The 17,794-nt window shown below is 51.3% G+C and overlaps 7 protein-coding genes across 7 annotated transcripts; 4 read left to right on the forward strand and 3 right to left on the reverse strand.

Annotated features, from left to right (window-relative positions):
- Window positions 1-20: 20 nt before the first annotated feature.
- On the reverse strand, window positions 21-1,343 carry pgxC (putative extracellular exo-polygalacturonase; the record flags this gene model as incomplete). The annotated part of the gene is made up of 1 exon (XM_749654.1): window positions 21-1,343. One exon carries the CDS (start codon window positions 1,341-1,343, stop codon window positions 21-23), a length of 1,323 nt encoding a protein of 440 aa, XP_754747.1.
- Window positions 1,344-1,723: 380 nt separating this feature from the next.
- On the forward strand, window positions 1,724-3,259 carry AFUA_3G08690 (SRPBCC domain-containing protein). The gene has a single exon (XM_749653.2). The coding sequence runs from the start codon at window positions 1,961-1,963 to the stop codon at window positions 2,597-2,599; it is 639 nt and encodes a 212-aa protein (XP_754746.1). The 5' UTR covers window positions 1,724-1,960; the 3' UTR covers window positions 2,600-3,259.
- A 1,225-nt stretch (window positions 3,260-4,484) lies between these two features.
- On the forward strand, window positions 4,485-6,429 carry AFUA_3G08710 (protein kinase domain-containing protein). Its single transcript, XM_749652.2, has 2 exons — window positions 4,485-4,808; window positions 4,864-6,429. Exon 2 carries the CDS (start codon window positions 5,166-5,168, stop codon window positions 6,405-6,407), a length of 1,242 nt encoding a protein of 413 aa, XP_754745.1. The 5' UTR covers window positions 4,485-4,808; window positions 4,864-5,165; the 3' UTR covers window positions 6,408-6,429.
- Window positions 6,430-7,120: 691 nt separating this feature from the next.
- Window positions 7,121-9,211, reverse strand: AFUA_3G08720 (uncharacterized protein; the record flags this gene model as incomplete). The annotated part of the gene is made up of 2 exons (XM_749651.2): window positions 7,121-9,020; window positions 9,085-9,211. 2 exons carry the CDS (start codon window positions 9,209-9,211, stop codon window positions 7,294-7,296), a joined length of 1,854 nt encoding a protein of 617 aa, XP_754744.2. The 3' UTR covers window positions 7,121-7,293.
- Window positions 9,212-9,756: 545 nt separating this feature from the next.
- AFUA_3G08730 (putative endosome-associated ubiquitin isopeptidase (AmsH)) lies at window positions 9,757-11,438 on the forward strand (the record flags this gene model as incomplete). The annotated part of the gene is made up of 2 exons (XM_749650.2): window positions 9,757-9,903; window positions 9,960-11,438. The coding sequence occupies 2 exons, from the start codon at window positions 9,757-9,759 to the stop codon at window positions 11,436-11,438; spliced, it is 1,626 nt and encodes a 541-aa protein (XP_754743.2).
- Window positions 11,439-12,973: 1,535 nt separating this feature from the next.
- Window positions 12,974-14,591, forward strand: AFUA_3G08740 (putative oxidative stress response protein Oxr1; the record flags this gene model as incomplete). The annotated part of the gene is made up of 2 exons (XM_749649.2): window positions 12,974-13,944; window positions 14,016-14,591. The coding sequence occupies 2 exons, from the start codon at window positions 12,974-12,976 to the stop codon at window positions 14,158-14,160; spliced, it is 1,116 nt and encodes a 371-aa protein (XP_754742.2). The 3' UTR covers window positions 14,161-14,591.
- Window positions 14,592-14,684: 93 nt separating this feature from the next.
- Window positions 14,685-17,734, reverse strand: AFUA_3G08750 (uncharacterized protein; the record flags this gene model as incomplete). The annotated part of the gene is made up of 4 exons (XM_749648.2): window positions 17,415-17,734; window positions 17,279-17,323; window positions 15,562-17,129; window positions 14,685-15,506 (listed from the first exon to the last, which is right to left on the reverse strand). The coding sequence occupies exons 1-4, from the start codon at window positions 17,608-17,610 to the stop codon at window positions 14,685-14,687; spliced, it is 2,631 nt and encodes an 876-aa protein (XP_754741.1). The 5' UTR covers window positions 17,611-17,734.
- Window positions 17,735-17,794: the final 60 nt, after the last annotated feature.

Below are 17,794 nucleotides of genomic sequence, written 5' to 3' on the forward strand. Positions count from 1 at the left end.
ATAGGTATACGCTCGACCAATCAATGGGGAACAAAAGTACCGTTCTTACACTCAAACCCCAGTTTGGGGTTAAGTTCCGCCGTAGCCTTCATGCAAATAACGCTAGGTGAGTCCTTACTCTGCGGGTGAAGCCGGATACCCTCTGTCCTGAAGTTCTTGCAGGAGGACTCGGTGTTGCACTCGAGCACGATGGCCTCGGTATGTTTCAGGTTGGGCAGACCGACATTGTACCAGCACGGATCGGTAACGCACGACCCATCGCCGGGGTGGTAGGTGTTGATGGTGCCCGAGAAATCGGACCAGGTGAAGTCCTCCATCATGACGGACGAGAAAGGGTCGATCGTGCCCGACCGCGAGGCGCTCTGGTCGGAGTAGCTCTGGGTGACGAAGATGGGGAACGTGACATTGAAGGTGCGGATATTCTTCCAGACGACGTTCTTGACGAGACCCCTGCCACCCGACCAGGACTTGAAGCGCGCGGCGTACAACGCGTCGATGACGGTGACGTCCTCGAAGCGCAGGTTAGTGATGTTAGCGAAGTCGGTGGGGTCTTTGCCTAGTGAGCCGATGCTCATGCCGTGCGACTGGTAGCCGATGGTGTTGCGGGCGAAGACGATGTTGTGCGAGGGTGTGTTGACAGCGATAGCATCGTCACCGTTGAACATGACGCTGTCGGTGATGCTGATGTTGGTCCCCTCGACGTCGAAGCCGTCGGTGTTAAAGGGGAAGCCGCCCGTCGATGTGGCGTCGACGATGGCGTGGGAGACGGTGATGTCGTCGCCCTGTAGCTTGACATTCCACGCGATGGGCTTGCGCGAGCGGAAGTTCTTGATCGACGCCTGGCTCGTCTTGTAGCTCATCAGGTGCGGCCGGTTCGGGAAACTGCTGCTGTTGGCTGGGTTTGCGTCCCACCAGGCCTGGCCGTACGAGTTTATCCAGCCATTTTTGATGTCGTCGGCTCCAGTCCAGTCGACGCGGGGGCCTTGGAACGTGAACCAGGTACTTTGGCCGGATTTGACGATGTTCTGTACGGCGGTAATGTCCTGGGGAAGATGCAGGTTCCCGAGCACTCTAATCTCGACATTGCTGAGATTGGTCGCTTTGATCGGGTGGAAGATGTTGTAGTCAACACCTTCCTGAAAGACAATGACTGAATTCTCTGCGCATTGGGCAAAGGCGCTGGCAACGGCAGGGGAATCATCGGCGGTTCCGTGAGACGATGCGTAGCTCGAAGGAATCACACATTTTCTCGAGCGAGCTTGTATCGGTTGATTGGGAGCTCCCAAAGCCAGCGGGACAAGAGAGGCAAGAATGCCCAGAAGAGCTGGGTTGGTAATCAGCATGATGGACTAGTAGAAAAGTAGTTACTGAGGCACATACCATAGACGCATAACTTATTGAATTTATATAGTTTCCATTCAGGAGAGCTCCATCGAGCAGAACCTTCAGGAGTTTACGGTGTACTGTGTGCTCTTGCTCGGAGAAACTCGAAATTTAAATAAATTGTATGGACGGAAATTTGAGCTCTACCCGTATAGAGTTGATCAGAGCCAAGATGGATGCTTAGTACGGGGTCATATGTCATTGTATTGGTGGAGGAATTAGGACGGAAACTGGGGACAATGGGTTACCCCACACTGAACAGTATCTCAGTGACTAGCCGAGGTTATTACCATCTGGAGATGAAGTTTTCCAGTGCCTGCTTTGAATCTCAATCGGAATCTGGAGTTGGCAGATCGACGGCGGACGGCCTTGTAGCCTCAGGCTCAGTCTGACTCTTGCACCTGACCTACTCCGTAGTAAACTCAAGCTTATGTGGAGACAGTGGGCCATCGTGATCTACGGAGTACATAAACAACATCGACAACTACCACCCTGGGCGATTCCAGCTAGACAGCTCGAACCACCACACTATTGATACTTGACTTGGGTCACTGGCTCTACGCAATCACAAAGAATCATGGCATCTACGTCTGCATCCCCGTCCCTTAGCTCCAACTCGACTCCCAACATCTCCGCATCCGACGCCGTCCTCCACCTCAACAGTGCTACGCGCATTGACGCACCCTTACAAGATGTCTGGAACGCCCTAATCGACACCTCAACCTGGCCAAGATGGAACACCTTTGTTCCGCGCGTCACCATTCGCGAACAACCAGACACCCTCGATGCCTCTCCCGACGCCCTCTCCCCGATCCTTCAAAAGGGAACCAAACTGACCTTTCACGTACACATGTATCCCTCGTCAACTAAACCACAAAGGGTAAACGATACACAGCTTGCAGTCATCGAGTTTGAACCGCCCAATCCCAGCGCCAAGAATGCCGGGCGGATTGTGTGGGCCAGTGACCCCAGTGCCAAGGGCGGATTTCCTGCGTCGCTGCTGACGGCGGAAAGGGTACACGAGATTGTGGAGGTAGAGGTTCCAGGGGAAGATGGGCAGATGAGGCGGGAAACTGAGGTGCGCAATTGGGAGGCCCAGGTTGGGTATCTGGTGTATATTGTGCGATGGATGTTTGGGGATCGATTGAAGGAGAACTTTGAGATTTGGGTACGGGACTTGAAAGGGTACGTTGAGGGGAAGTCATCCGGAGCTTGATTAGGTGGGATGAAGAGATTGGATGCGTGACAACTGCGAGGTGATGCAAAGAGTGATCGACAGGTTGTCGCCAGTGTCTCTGGAATCCGGACTGGTTTGATGGAGTTCTCAGGCGGCTGACATGCAGGATATGATCAAGAAACTGGTTTGAATACGTGCATCAGCTGTTCCAGGCCTATCACTTGCTTGGGCATTCTGATGCCGCTCAGATAAATGGTGAGGCAGTGGAACCAATGGCACAAAAAAACAAACATATCGCCTGCCGAAGTTCGCGTAACAGAAATCGACTTCAGGGAAGCTGGTTTGATGACTCCTTGATTTCCTGATGTTCGTATTTTTACGATATCAAAGACACATATACCCCCCTAGTGCTATTTTTAACAACCCTGAGCGGTTAGATAGCTATCTAAATTGCTACTGCAGGCTGTTACCCCGCGTCAACTATGAGGACTGCATGAGCTGATTTCAACGAATCGCAGGTCTATGTCATTCATGGAGCTATGGTCATTAGTTTGGGGCGGCTTGGGAGATAGAAGAATATCCCCACAATCTGCGAAGCACAAGGCTGAATCTACTGTAGCGAGGCTGGAGTAATTCCGAAGCGGAACATCTCTTAGTTACCGACTAGAATAAAAGATATTCGCAATGACGTTGCGTACTGCAGTTGAAACTGGTTTCGAAGGCAGTCGGAGGCGCTGGGGACTGTCGAGGCTTAGTGCAGGGTTAATCAGTGTTCTTAATTCGTTCTCGAGCAAGGATCAGACCCTAGCTTGCGTAAAGTGTGGAGAAGATATCCCTCATATCTCACACTATGCAAAAGTCCCAATAGCCAGGAAATTTCCTTGGCTGAGAGTCTGCGCCCTTACACGTGGGGGTGGAGACTGGCTACGAACTTGTCGCGACGATAGATCGGAGTTAGGAATAGGCAAGGGCCTCTTGCATACGAAAACAAAGATTGAACTAAGATCGGGGTACGACTATCGGTTTTCGAGGAGGACTATTATGTTATCGTCAGGTCGAATGCTCTATCAGACCTATCCCCTGCCCGAGGCCGTTTTTCTCTGTCTGATTACCTAACTACTGCTTTTCCGTGACACGGATATGGCAGCCGTTTGGGCGCTTCTGGGTAATTTCGTGGCGTCCCGAGCGGAGACGAACCAAAATCCACCGGATTGCCATATTGGGTCAACCGGGTCAATTTAGGACCCAACTAGACCTATTTGCGTTTAGTGGCCGTGTCAGGGAACTGCACAAGCCGAAGGCTAAGGCAGGCAAGACCCTGTTCGCAGTAAATTATTACTTACCGTACCCATTACGACAGGCAAATCATGAGTGATCTCGAAAAACGCAAATGGCAAATAGTCATTTCAAGCATCAGTGTAGTCTGTCTCGGACGTGATACAGATGGACAGGGTGAGAGTCTTGTCAAGTTGAAGGGTATAGATGAATGACATGGTGTCTTATAGTTGCCAGTGGAAGAGGATTGGCCGTCATTAATTTCAGGTCTACCAAACAGGATTCATGTCACTGTAACCCTTGTGACAGCCAGGGCAGTGCTACCTTGCCTAAAGCAATAAAACTGCCGAATAATTTATCAAACTACTTCGTGAACTCCGTATGGCTGACTCCAAGTGTAACCGTAGTAAATGAACAGCAATAGTCGGCGTATTCCTCCGAATCCTTCTCGTTCTTCTACTCAGATTGTGGTGTACTAAATAGTATTTCCTTGGTTTTCATTCCATCGTCCTCCGTCTCTCAGGTTTAACATTGTCAATTAATTAAGCTCCTCGTCGATCCCCGAACTTTTCCCACTTTTTGTGACTCGATTCTCCCTGGTCGAGACCATTTGCTTTTTTTTTTTTTTTTTTTTTTTTTTTTTTTTCTCTCTCTCTTTTTCCTTTTACTCTCTTCAATCACCCTTATCTTGTCTTTCCTTCCTTTCCTTCCCTCGATCTTATTCCTCTTGCAGTGGCTTCCATCATGTTTTCGGTTTTTCGTCGCTTTCGTTTCTCCCTCACATTGTCTTCTTCCGCTCCTAGTTCCCTCTGACCACCCGTCTCCGTCTGGGCCTGGATCCTACCACGAGGTTCCTCTGTCACCCGGGTCACACGCATTGCCACTCACATCATCTTTAAATACTCGTTCCCCAGACTCGTGGCCTTTATAGAACCCATAGATTGTGTTCGTTCGTCTTGTCGCTTAATCCAGAGTATGCGCCTTGGTTGCCCGTTGTCTACCTATTACTTACTCGCTTATTGCGTCAGACATCTATATAATTTCTGACGCATATAACGCCGCTTACATGAAGTAATCCCACGCATTTTCCACCATTATTACCAATCGCCTCTGCATATCAGCTACTTATACTAGCATTTATTGTTTTTTCACATTGCGAGCCCATATACACGACATCTGTGCAGATCAGTGACGACGCTTTATCGCATTCCTTGGCCCTTCAAGTGGCCTTTCATCATAACCGAGTGACCAGATTACCACGCGTACTGCCCAACTACTGCAGCACAATCCAGGCGAACCTACCGCAGGTGCATTAAACTTACTATTCATCATGGCGGCACCTAATATGCCGATTCGTCTTTCGGTCCACACTGGCACCCAAGACGGCAAGCACCCCCAGCTTCCAAAAGGGTCACAGCCAACCCCTCCAATTACCCCAACTATCAGTCATGGCCGCAGCTCGCCCGGAGTCGACACACCAAGTCGCTCAATATCTCCTGTGCCCTTTTCAGGAGGACAGCTGCATGACGCCGTACCATCTGACCATCAGAATGTAACTGCGCCACACAAGTTCTCTGACGAATTGGAGTTCCACTATGACTCCAAGGGCCGCAAGTTGGAGTTTGGCCGTGGCGTTTGGAGCGTCGTGTACATGGCTTCCTCCCGCGCACCTTCCATCCCAGCTGCACTGAGCCCTCCAAGCTCGCCCGCATCAGGAAGCCGCGTGGTGGCCGTTAAAATGCCTGGGCGACGCGATGCGCCCCCAGTGCTTGACGCCGAGGCCCTAGCGCTGACCCGTCTGAGCATGGTTGCTGGTTGCGCGGACCATATCGTGCCATTCCACGGCTACATTGCCGATTCTCATGCCATCGTCATGGGCGCTGTGCCGCTTGCCCTCTCAGCCTATATTGAAGAAAAGGCTAGTGCAGCCAAGAAGCACATGTCCACCAGTACGATGTTTGACCCCGTTCAAGGCATGGCCGAATGGCACGGTCTCGCGAAGAAGCTTGTCGCGGGACTCGATTGGCTTCATAACGGCGCTCGAATGGTCCATGGTGATATCAAACCTAACAATTTTCTATTGCGCCCCCGCCCTATTGCCAACGACCTGGATTCCGACGAATTCCCCTTTGAGCCGCTCTTCGCAGACTTTTCCTCTGCGCACCCCATCGGCGACTGCACCTCCGCAACCGAGGGCACGGCCCTGACAGCCCTGACGCCACCATTCACCGCCCCCGAACTCTTGTCCATCTCGGCGCTCAAGTCCCCTGACGTCGTCCCGACTCCAGCGTCAGACGTCTTCTCTCTCGCAGTGACTCTCCTCGCAGCTGCGACGGGAGATCTCTTACTCTACCCGGGCACAAGCAGCATGCAGCGTCTTGCCATGGCCCGTGAAGGCCATCAAGTCATTGACTTTGCTCGTTCGAGCCAGAGTGGCACTCGCATCCCGAGAAAGGGCATAGTCGAGCAGATTGTCAAGCCAGCCATTGCTAAGGATCCGTCCCAGCGCATCGATCCTGCCGACTGGCTGGGGCTGGTGGTGAACACCAGTTTTCCCTCCTTCATTCTCTGATCAACTAGAATTTCAACCCTTCGGCTTATTGGATGATCTGAAGTTTCTCCCTCTCGTCTCTGATTGCCTTGTCGTGGCTACGGCCGGCACCCTTCTCTTCTTCTCTTCTTCTCTTCTTCTCTTCTTCTCTTGTATTAAACAAAACATTATAAAGGATACCCGATTAGATTTTATAGATTCTGGACCATTTTGACGTGGATACGATATACTTGTCTTTTCTTGCTATGGCTGTTTTGTGGAAACGTTGGGTTCTGGGTATACAGTGTATGAACGTGCTATCAGCCTGCTATGTGTGATAAGTATCCTTGCCGCGAGATGCACTCGAGGTTGTATCCAAAAAGGCAGATCAAAAATGCCATGTTGTATTACTATCCGTGAAAATCTGGTGTATATTCCATGTAGACGTAGGTTACTTGCGTCAGGCCAACCCTCCCTTCCCTAGGGTATGTCGGCGTGGACAATGTCACGGGCAGCTCTGACCTGCCTCCGCTACGCTTCGCCATGGAAACCGATATATCCCATTATGAAATTTGAGCTTTTTGATCCAGTCCAACTCAGCAACAAAAGGTCTTTTTGAATTCCGGGGATCCCAGGTAAGAATCAGGCCCTGAAAGTCCTTCCTCTTAAAGAATGATCCTTAGTCTTAGGGTAGGGATAAGCTCTAATAGCCAGCAGATACTATTGGATCGGATCTGGGTTGTTAACTTGTGATGTACTAGATCACATTATATAGGGAAGGGTTGGATTTCATATGCCCGGGATATATCTTGCCCATGACCTTGAAGAAATAGGGTATGTATGATTGATTCTATTGATGATGGTAATGATACAAGGCGATTATGGCTATAGTACAAGGCTAAAGTGCGTATAGTACAAAAAGGCAATGCTATCTAAGCTTTTTAGGTTCCATGCCATATTCACCAGCCCGGAACGAGGTCAACGTTCCCCCAAGCAGACGATTCAACTGCACCACGTTGACCTCCGTATCGTTCTCTTTCTGATACTCCAGGATGATCTCCCACAGCGTGATAGAGGAGAGACAGCGGATCCGCACGTCGCTCAGGTCATAATCTAGGTTCTCCTGGAAATTGAACACAGGGTCTAGTTGTTTGCTGGGGTCTTCTCCCGGCCGACCGTGGACGGTTTTGGGAAGGCTGTCAAAGTTCGGCTTGGGCGTTCTGGCAGCATGCGTTGCTAGGCTGGGGATGGCGCGGACGAGGTCGTTGATGGGTCGGTTGGGAAAGAGAGCATTGAGAAGCTCGGAGACGGGCATTGCGCTGCGGCTGCCAAAAATGAGGGAGACGGCCTCGTAAATGCGATATAGATCGGCTCTGGAGGCCTCGTCGACCTGGTTGCAAAGGCGCATGATGGGGGGATTGGCGTCGGCCTCGAAGTAGATCATAGTCATGTCGGTTTCTCTGGGGTAGAGTTCCTCGGGCTGGATGTGGAGGGGCTCAAACAGGCGCCGGTCCCAAAGGAGGACTGCATCATCGAAGCTGCCGGTGGAGAGCGCGCTGCGGGCGTCGTCAATCATGTTCGGGACGTGGTGGAGGACTTCATAGTGGACCTCGGAACTTAGCTTGGCGATGTCGGCTTTGAGGGAACCTATCTGGTCCAGGATCGGCTGGAGATCCTGCAAGTCGGCGGTGGAATCTGCAGCCTTACGCGCCAGGGATCGATTGAGCTCGTCGATCTTGATCTGTTTGTCCGCCAGCTCTTTGCGAAGGAATGAGTTCCGATTGTCGTATCTCAATTGGATCAGTGCCCTCTGTTTCTTTTTCTTCAAGGCGATATCACTGGGAGACTTCTCCGCAGTCTTGATCGTTTTCAAGATCCTGTCGTGCATATCGGTTTTGAGGCGAGATACATAGGGATAGGGAGAGTGCCCCGGCTCAGGCGCCTCTGGAGCCAAGGGTACCGGCGGGACTTGTCGACCTGCAGGAACTATAACATTGTGTTGCGCGCTCCTTTCAGCGACACGTGCCGCGTTGGCAGCTGCTAGGTCCCATCCCTTGGCCATAGTCCAGACGCTTGGATCCTGAGTCGATGCGACTTCAAAGGCGTGTAAAGCGACATTTTCCGTGATCAAAGCCGGACGGCTGCGATTGGACACTGATCGTGGAAGGATCGTCTGCGCCTCGAACAAAGGCAGTGTGGCAATAACACGGACACTCCCATATGTATGGAGGCCGGACTGCCGCATACAGGCCTCCATGAGGGCCGACCATGATCGCGCCGGCGTGTAGTGATCCAGTTTGGAAGCGTTCGGAGGCACATTGGCCAAAACTAGTAGCGAATCGTTTTTAGCCAACGCGCCCGAAGCATCGCAGTTGAAGAGCCCCTGTTCCGGTAGATGTTTGGCGAGAAATCCGTGCCAATCCTCATCGAGATCGTGTATATCTTGAGAAACTAGACTGTAGCAGGGTTTGCTTTCGACAAGCGTCTTGAGCATCGGTCCGAAGACTTTGATATTGGGTTCCACAAGTACATGGCGTCGAGGGCACAGATAATCATTCACTTTGGACGACCATAATCCAGCACCGGGCCTGAGATCAAGGATATCTACTGGCGATTTTCGAGGGAGATACGGCCCGAGGCGTTGAAGGATGTCATCTGCGACACAGGCATGTCAGCATCGTTCACGGGTAAATGTTTTTTCTTATCCCACACCACTGACCACATAAGCTCTCACTGACGATCTCCGGTTTATGTAGCCTCTTCCTCCTCAGCGGGTTGGGGGTTTGCTTGTTCAGAAGTCCTGTTAGCGGAAATCGAGCGAGTGGCGCCCATCGACTCGGCTTCATCTTGCTGATGCTGATGCTGATGCGTGCTCAATGCAACTGGATAGAATTTAGTCAGTCAGAAATATTATGGTATAAATAATTAAACCCGCACAGCAGCTCCATGCTGATTGTGGGTAGTCTCCCAGTCTGAACAAAGATTATTTAGAAGTGCAAAAAAGACGTCGGAGAAGTGATAGCGGAGGAGGGAGCTTTAAACTCGAAGCTCCACCCGCAGGATCAAAGTAGTCAAGTTCCCCAATCCCCCATAACATCAAGACTCCGTCTTCATCTGAACTCGAATGTCATTCTATCTCTGACTCTGATACTGTGCTTTTCCAAAGTTGTGATTACCGACCCCGTAGCTACTGCCTGAGATCCGAGCTACCAAGGTCTGGCTGCCTAAATGAGGCCTCCCCCACCATAACATCAGCTGGTAGTTGCACCAGAACTGAAGTCACATCGCGCTTGACCCGACCGTTTCCGTTTCTTAAATTACCTGGACTGGAACCATTAGACATCAGATCCCCAGAAGTCTGCCCACGTAGACTTACTTGCTCAGGCGCATCATGGCTTCGCATGCACCCACACCGGGCATGGGGGCGTCACCACCTCAGAGCGTGGAGAAGATCACACGGATTGCGCAAGACTACGAGTACAACCCCCTTATACCGCTACGAAACTGGTTGAGGACCGCGTCCACGCTCCTCAGAGAGGTAGGATACCCAGCAACCTTCTCAGCTTTCAAGGCTCACTTTCTGTTCCATCCTAGGCTCGAATATACGAACGGGAAGGCCATGACGAGCAAACATACCTACTGTTATTTCGACATGCGCAACTAGTACTCGTGAACCTAGCAAACCACCCCGATGCTAAAGATGAAAAGTACAGAAAGGCTCTCATGGAGGCCGAGAAGGACGTACGGATCAATCTAGGGAAATTAGAGGCGCTGAAACCCCGGATCAATAAACGATATGAGCATTACGTCCAGTTGATGCGCGAACGTCAAGCTCGGACTTCGCATCAGGAAACAACCTCGTCGAAGCAGGTGCAACCATATGACCCCGCGTTGGCGGGAGTAGTCGAACCTTTGGAGGCAGGGAAGAACAGAGATTTGGCAGTGCAGCTTGCACGGACAGAGATCAGCCGGAGGGCAACCGTCAGGAAAGCCTTGCGTCAGGCTGGTGTGCCACAAGAAGAGGAGCAAAGCCGGCGTACGGCGGGTGTCTGGAACAACTGGGAAATTGCAACGGATAAAGATGGACCTGGGATGGACAATGACCTGAGCCGCCGGATTCAAAATGTGAGACTCAACATCGACCAGCAAACTCATGCGAACGCTCGTCCGCAGCAATTGAAGCCTGCAGAGCCATCAACTAGCACCTACAGTTATCCCTCCGTCCCCCGGACAAAACCGCTGGAGCCTTTGCCATCTGCGTCGACGAACGTGTCCCGAGATGGAAACAGCTTGCGCTTGGAAGCTCCATTGCCACCGCCAAAGGAGCGATTCGGATCAAGTCATCCGTCATTTACTGACGGAGCGACCCCGCCACTACTGCCCGACAAGGTCTCGTCGACCCCGGCCCCGGCTGTTCCAGAGAAGGGACAGCCGTTGGCAGCTGGCGGAAACTCACGTCCAGACCTGAACCCCTCCAGCTTCACATTCAAGCCGTCGGCATATCTAGAGAATGGGACACCGCTGCGCACCGTGTGGCTACCTCCCGATCTACGAACGCATTTTTTGGCCATAGCGGGCCCTAACACGCGACGCAACCTAGAGACGTGCGGCATCCTGTGCGGAACTTTGATTTCGAACGCACTATTTGTCTCTAGGCTGCTTATTCCAGAACAAACGGCGACGTCAGACACATGCGAAACCGTAAACGAGTCTGCGATCTTTGACTACTGCGATTCCGAGGATTTGATGGTGTTAGGCTGGATCCATACGCACCCCACACAGACTTGTTTTATGAGTTCGAGGGACCTTCACACGCATTGTGGATACCAGGTGATGCTCCCTGAGAGCATCGCGATTGTTTGTGCGCCAAGTAAATCCCCTGATTGGGGTGTGTTCCGACTGACTGATCCCCCGGGGCTTAAGACGGTCCTGAACTGCACGCAGAGTGGGCTATTTCATCCCCATGCGGAAGCTAATATTTACACCGATGCGCTGCGACCTGGGCACGTCTATGAAGCCAAAGGGTTGGAATTTGAGACTGTGGATCTTCGTCCAAAGGGATCCCGGGGTTGATGTTTGATGTTTGATGTTGCGATGTACTATGTATGATATGGCTTGCAATTATGATACCATCTCCAGCGATGTGCTGTTTGTTCTCCGCTTTAGAATCATTGCTAAGTTCAGCATACATTACATATTTTACAGCAAGATGTCACTGCTTGCTCCTACCATGATATCCCTCATAGACTGGCAGTCAATTGATAGAACAATTGTGCAACAGGTCAAGACTACATACTATGGCATCTCATTACAAGTCCAATTACCACCATGAACTTTAGTCAAGTATGTATGCATGCATGCTCTCTCATTCCCTTTATACAAAATCATACATTACATACATCTTTCATCCAACCTGGCCAGTGGTTTCGACTCATCCGCTCATTCCTGCAAAATCCTGCTTCGAGATCGGGACCGAGAAGGAGCGCGGGAGCGCGATCGAGAGCGCCGCCGCGCGCCAGAACCTGCGCTATACTGACGCTTTCGCTCGGGGGTGGGCTTTCGCCGAAGTCGCGAGCCCCTACGGTTCCCCGGAACAGTAGTGGTTTCCTGTGTGGCTCGTCTGTCTGACGGACCAGCGGTCATATTGATGCTTCTTGTTATTGGCCCAATGGATCGTTCAAAAATATGTTGCTGAGCGTGCGAGTGACGGTTATAGTTCCTCGCAATAAAGACCTTGATATGCTATGGATGAGTGCTTGCTGTGCGCTTTGGTGTTGCGAGATGCGCATCAATATATATTGGCTGTTGCTGAGGCAAAAGTCACTATGGCGTCGTTTGCCTCATTTCGGAGGATCAGTCCGGCTGGTCTGTTAGTGCTTTATCTGTAGCTGAACCATGGCTTTCTTGATGGCCCGAGATATGGAAATGGGAGAAGAGACCATGAGGCAAGTGGGTGGTGGCTATAGATCGGTCACTGCAGTTGTGAGATAACCGTTCATGTCCAGTCGCTTAGTTGGGCTGAACAATCTGTGTCTTTATTTATAGCATTCAACAATGATCATGAACAAATTCAGTCGCATTTTTGTACATTGTTTGGTCTGTCAACCAGTTCTCTACCGTGGATGGCTGCGAACTTGGTGATCATGCCACCATTTGCCCACAAAAAAGTAGTGTTGGTTAACATTGCTTGTTTGCCGTTTCCTTGAGATGTTTGTTTGTCCTCAACTGATAGCGAAAAGCATCGGAATTAAATCCAGCAATGTCTGAGGAAGATAGCAGCATATTTCAGATGCTTATCATTTCTCGAGGCAGATGGACGCGATAAGAATTGGGATCAACAGTTGCGTCGTCGTCGTCGTCGTTTTCTCCCCACATTGCTATTATTAAAGCCATCACCATCATCATCATCATCATCATCATCATCATAATCATCATCACCTTCTCCACTTGAGTAGTCTCAATTTTGCCTATATCATACTGTGTCTTCTCTCGATCTCTTCTCCATAGTTTTCTTCTTCTCAATTTAAACAGAGCTCTAAATCCTTCTCTCCGTTTGTCAATTCCTTTAGATACCCTCACCTGCTGAATCTCTTCCCATCGCTGTCCGTATGTCGTCCCTCTCCCAGGGAGATTCGCCCTCATTGACTGCCACCGCATCCTCGTCCTCATCTAGCTCGACATCAGGATCTCGCACTCCGAAAGCGAACAATTCCTTCAATCAATCGGCCGCATCCTACTTCTCCTACCCCGTCACACACGTCGTCTCAGGACTCTACCGCCGCTTGACAGAACCAAACATCACCAAAGCATCGCGCAAAGACAGCAACAGTCCCAATAGGAAAATGAACGCCAGAAACAACCGCGACTCATCCACAACGTCCCCAGATATCTTCGTCCCTATCCGCACCGCATCGCCCTTCCAACCACCGCCCCTCACCCCGCTAACTCTCACCCCCGGCCCTGGTGTCCCCCAACAACAACTCCTCACCCGTGCTCTCGCGGAAGAAATCCGCCTACTGGTCCCAGCCCGCCTCCAGCTCGTCGATACCTGGCGTCTAGCCTACAGCCTCGACCGCGATGGCGCTTCCCTCTCAACGCTTTACGAACACTGCCGCGATTTCTCGCATCGCAGCCCGCGGGCGGGCTACGTGCTCATCGTCCGCGACTCCTCCCCCGCCGGTGCCGTCTTTGGCGCATACATGACCGACCCCCCACACCCAGACTCGCACTACTTCGGCACAGGCGAGTGCTTCCTCTGGCGCGCGAGCGTCCTGCCATCGCCGTCGAACCTACTGAATATCAACGGCCCGCAGTCCGAGGAGATGCTCGAGCGCGCCGGCCTGCCCTTGCCCCCCAGTGCGGACACAACACATGCGGGCCGCTCGACAACACTACGTGGTGACTCGCGAGGTCACGGCGATGGCCGCCTCGCGGCACCGCGGGCCAATGGCGGGACTGGCGCCGGGGCGGCGAGTGGTGCCAGCACGCCGGAGAGGATCCGGTTCAAGGCTTTTCCCTATAGCGGCGTGAATGACTACATGATGTTTTGCGAGACTGGCTTCCTTAGCTTGGGTGGGGGGTGAGTTCCTTTCCTCAAACGCACCTAGTGCGTCACTGGGTAGACGAAAGTTGGCAGCTAATGTGCAACAGAGACGGTCATTACGGGCTATGGGTAGACTCGAGCTTGGAGAAAGGCGTCAGTGCCTCATGTCAAACGTTCGGTAACGAGCCTTTGTCCGACGAAGGAGTCAAGTTCGATGTCCTCGGTGTGGAGGTTTGGTATGTCGGGGCGTGAGTTCACGGGCCCGGATCTCTCTTACGCTTTTTCCTCCGTATAATACCCTGCTGCGATGCGTGCTGGCTCTCCATCGTGCCACTGTCCTGATTGCATGTCTTCCATCTTGGTTAATCCAAAAGTCAAATGGGAAAAACACGAAGCTTAGTAACATAGCGGAGCGTGATATCCACGGTCCAATGTGGCTGTAACATGTCCATCGATTGCAGTCATATTGTTTCCTCGCTACCTAAGCTAATTATAGTAAAGATAAGTCTTGCTAACATCTAATGTCAAGCATGAACCGCCCACTAACCTTCCTTCCCGTACTTCATTGTGGTACCAGCTTTACGGCGAGTGACGATTGGTCTTTTTAAATTGAGGAGTAGGAAATACGGGTGGACAAAATATGGACGAAAGATAGAATGTAAATTGGAAAGACAACAGGAGGGGTATGCGATCAATAACACATTAAGAAATCATAAAATGACAGATAAGAGAAAGTTCGTCGGCCTGAAGACCCCACGAGTGACATCGTGAAACATCTAATAGGGAGAATTGACAATATCGTCTCTTCCCAATCGACTGCCCCATCGGGTACTACGACGGCTCGGGGTCACTGGAGGTCCTGCAATGCTTTCGCGAGTAGGTTTCTGGAATGTCCTCTTCGCGACCATGTTGACTTCATTCGGCAGCGCAACAATGACATTCTTGTCTGAGCCAAACCGGAAGTTATCCGCCATGACATCTTCTGCATATCGCTTGATGGTGTAGGGGTCTTTCCGGCCGGCAATGACCTTCTTCAAGCTCCAAGTGACGATGAAAGGACCAGTGGCGGTGACAATGGATGTCTCCTGAGACTCAACACCGGTGTTGAACCGCGCCGGAGTGAACGAAATGGGCTTCTTAGTCTCATGCTGGAACTGGGCGACGTGCGCCGGAGTGAGACCCAAACGGCGAGGCTGTGGTTTCGAGTCTTTGGCGAAGGAGCGCTCGAAGCCAAGCTTGCCTTCGTTCTTGCCTTCTTTCTGGAGCGAGTCGATGAGCAACAGGTAGGTTCGGCAGGTAGCCAAGACCCAGCGGCCATCGGCAGACACATCCAATCCGATGATAGGCTCTCCCAAGGCAGGTATATGTGTCTTGGCATTGATGCCCAAGCGGTCGAACATGCGGATATCGCCCTTATTGGAGGCAACAGCAATGTATCCCTTCTCAGTAGTGGCCACTGCGGAGAAATCGTTCTTGCTTGCGTACTGTTTCAGGTCCGCATCAACCAGTTTGGCTCCTGCCAATCGAGGGTCAATGCGGTAGAGTGCGTTCTGTGACACACCGATGAAAGGCTGAGCGGAGGTCATCTGGGCGAATTTCTGCAGTATGTTAGTTAGACCTAGGCGTCAAACGAAGGCGAGAATGTAAACTTACGTTTTCTGGTGCGAATGTGGTCACCGGGATATCGTCATGCACCTTCCACTCATCGACTACCTTGCCGTACTCGAGATCCATACGATACAGAGAGTGAGGGTCATCGCCATTCTGGAGAATCATGTTGCGGTCCTCGGCATGCAACATGACCTTCTTCGGACTGAAGAGCTTCCCCTTAGGCGTCTCGACCTTAGAAATATTGGTCGAAAACTCCAGGTTGTTATCCGGTGTATGCCTGAAAACCCCAATCTTAGATCCACGGACAACAAATGATCGATCGTGCTTGTAGCCGACTGCGAGCTGAGAATTGACATTGCCGTCATCGTCACGCGTAGTGACATCCTCCTGCTCTTCGTCTGAATCGTAGTGCTCGCTGCGTTGGCCCTCGTCCTGCTCTTCCTCCTCTTCATCCTCGGACTCAGCCTCCGCCTCATCCTGTTCTTCAGTCTCCGCATCCTCCATTGTAAGATCCTGAAAGGCGTCCAACACGTACTCGCGATCATTCTCCTTGACCTTGGTCCATTTCATTTCATTCAGCTGTTCCCAAAGGGCCTGCATTAGGCCCTCTTGAAACCTCTCTTCTGTGGCCTGGTCCTTGAACCGGAGCAGCCATGAGTAAGCGGAACCATCTTCACCGTAATGATTGAAGATGAATGACAGGTATTCAAAATTGAAGACTGGGTTGATGTCAGCAACAACCGCTTGACCAAGCCATTCCTTATCCTCCCCACTGATCTGCAACCAATACTGCCAGGTGCCCACTTCAGACACAGTGGCAACCACATTGGGATCCTGAAGAATGAAAGTCCCGCTGGGAAAGTCGAAAAGGTGCAATTCCGCCTTTTCCTTCGCGAGAATCTCCTTGGCCACTGGCTGCGCCGCAGAGGGCGGCGCTACTGTACGTTCCTCCCCTTCCCCGACTGGTTTTATGAGGCCCTTTGACCGTGAATACTCGACGTCACGAGCCATGGCAGCGTTGGACTCTCCGGCAGAAGCTACAGAGTGTGCGCGTGATTTGACTGGCGAGGAAATTGGACTTGCGGCAGGGATGGTTTTCTCTCCCTTAAAGGAGAATTCCTGAAGCTCTTGCTCTGTTGCTCGCTGAGCGCTCTTCCTGTATTTCCTCTCGTACTGACACTGCCACGCTGCTAACTCGAAGGTGGAGACTTTGTCCGCTGGCACAGATGGATCGCAGACAAACTCGAAAAGATCACCGGTGTCACCACTCAAATCGTTCCAAGCTAGTATTTTCGAACCCCCTTCGCGGGCTTCAACACGGAAGTGCAAGCCTTGGTCAAGCAGGAATACCTTTTCGTCCTTGTCTAGACTGTTGCTGGGGTCTTGTTCGTCCTCCTCATCGGCAAGCTCTTCCTCACCTTCCTCATAGGCACGCTGAATAACGAGCTGATACTGAAACTCCTGACCGGTGCGTCGTATAGTAGCCGCGGCGTCTTTGAAGATGAGCTCTGAGTAACCCTTTGGAGAAAGAGGGCGGACCAAATACAGCTGGCCTTGAGGGATCTCAATAATGGATTCTTTAGAGGTGTCTCCAAATAGGAACTTGCTCACTGTGATGTTACCGAATTAGTTGGTTAAATGTCCCAATGCACAAGAAAGGGTTCTAAAATGGATGAGATAAAGTAAGGAGGGGTATGGCGGGGTAGAGTGAACGAGAAGGTAGACGTTGAAAGCACAAGACAGATTTGAGAGAACCTACCATTACGGAGCATGAACATAGCTGGAGGGTTCAGGAGGCTGCTACCTCAAAAGGTGCAGCTGATTTTTCCTTATTAGTACGTAGTGCTCAGAGGCACGCAGTCAGCAAGGAAATTAATGCCACGGGGGCAAAACACAAGGGAAGAACGGAATCTGTGGACAAGAACAAGAATATTTCAATAGAAGAGATCTAACATCAGAAAATAATGATGGTGCTTCAGCAGCAGATCTCTTTTCTGAAGAACTATCCTGTTGAACGACTGGCTCTTGCGATGCTCGTCCTTGCAAGAGGAAAATCACCCACATGTTTTCTTTCTGTTGATCTGCCGTCATCGATCGGCTTCTGTGGCAACCAATGTGGCGTTAGACTGTGGCTGTGCTGACAAGTGGCAGATGGGACTAGCCGTATATGGAGTATGGTAGCATAGCTATCTGAATAAGAATTCGATATCTACAATTAACATGCATTATTGTTTTGGATAGGTGGATCGTTCATACGTGAGTGGTGTACATAGCG

The sequence above is a fragment of the Aspergillus fumigatus genome, chromosome 3, assembly GCF_000002655.1.
Source record: "Aspergillus fumigatus Af293 chromosome 3, whole genome shotgun sequence".
NCBI lineage: Eukaryota > Fungi > Ascomycota > Eurotiomycetes > Eurotiales > Aspergillaceae > Aspergillus > Aspergillus fumigatus.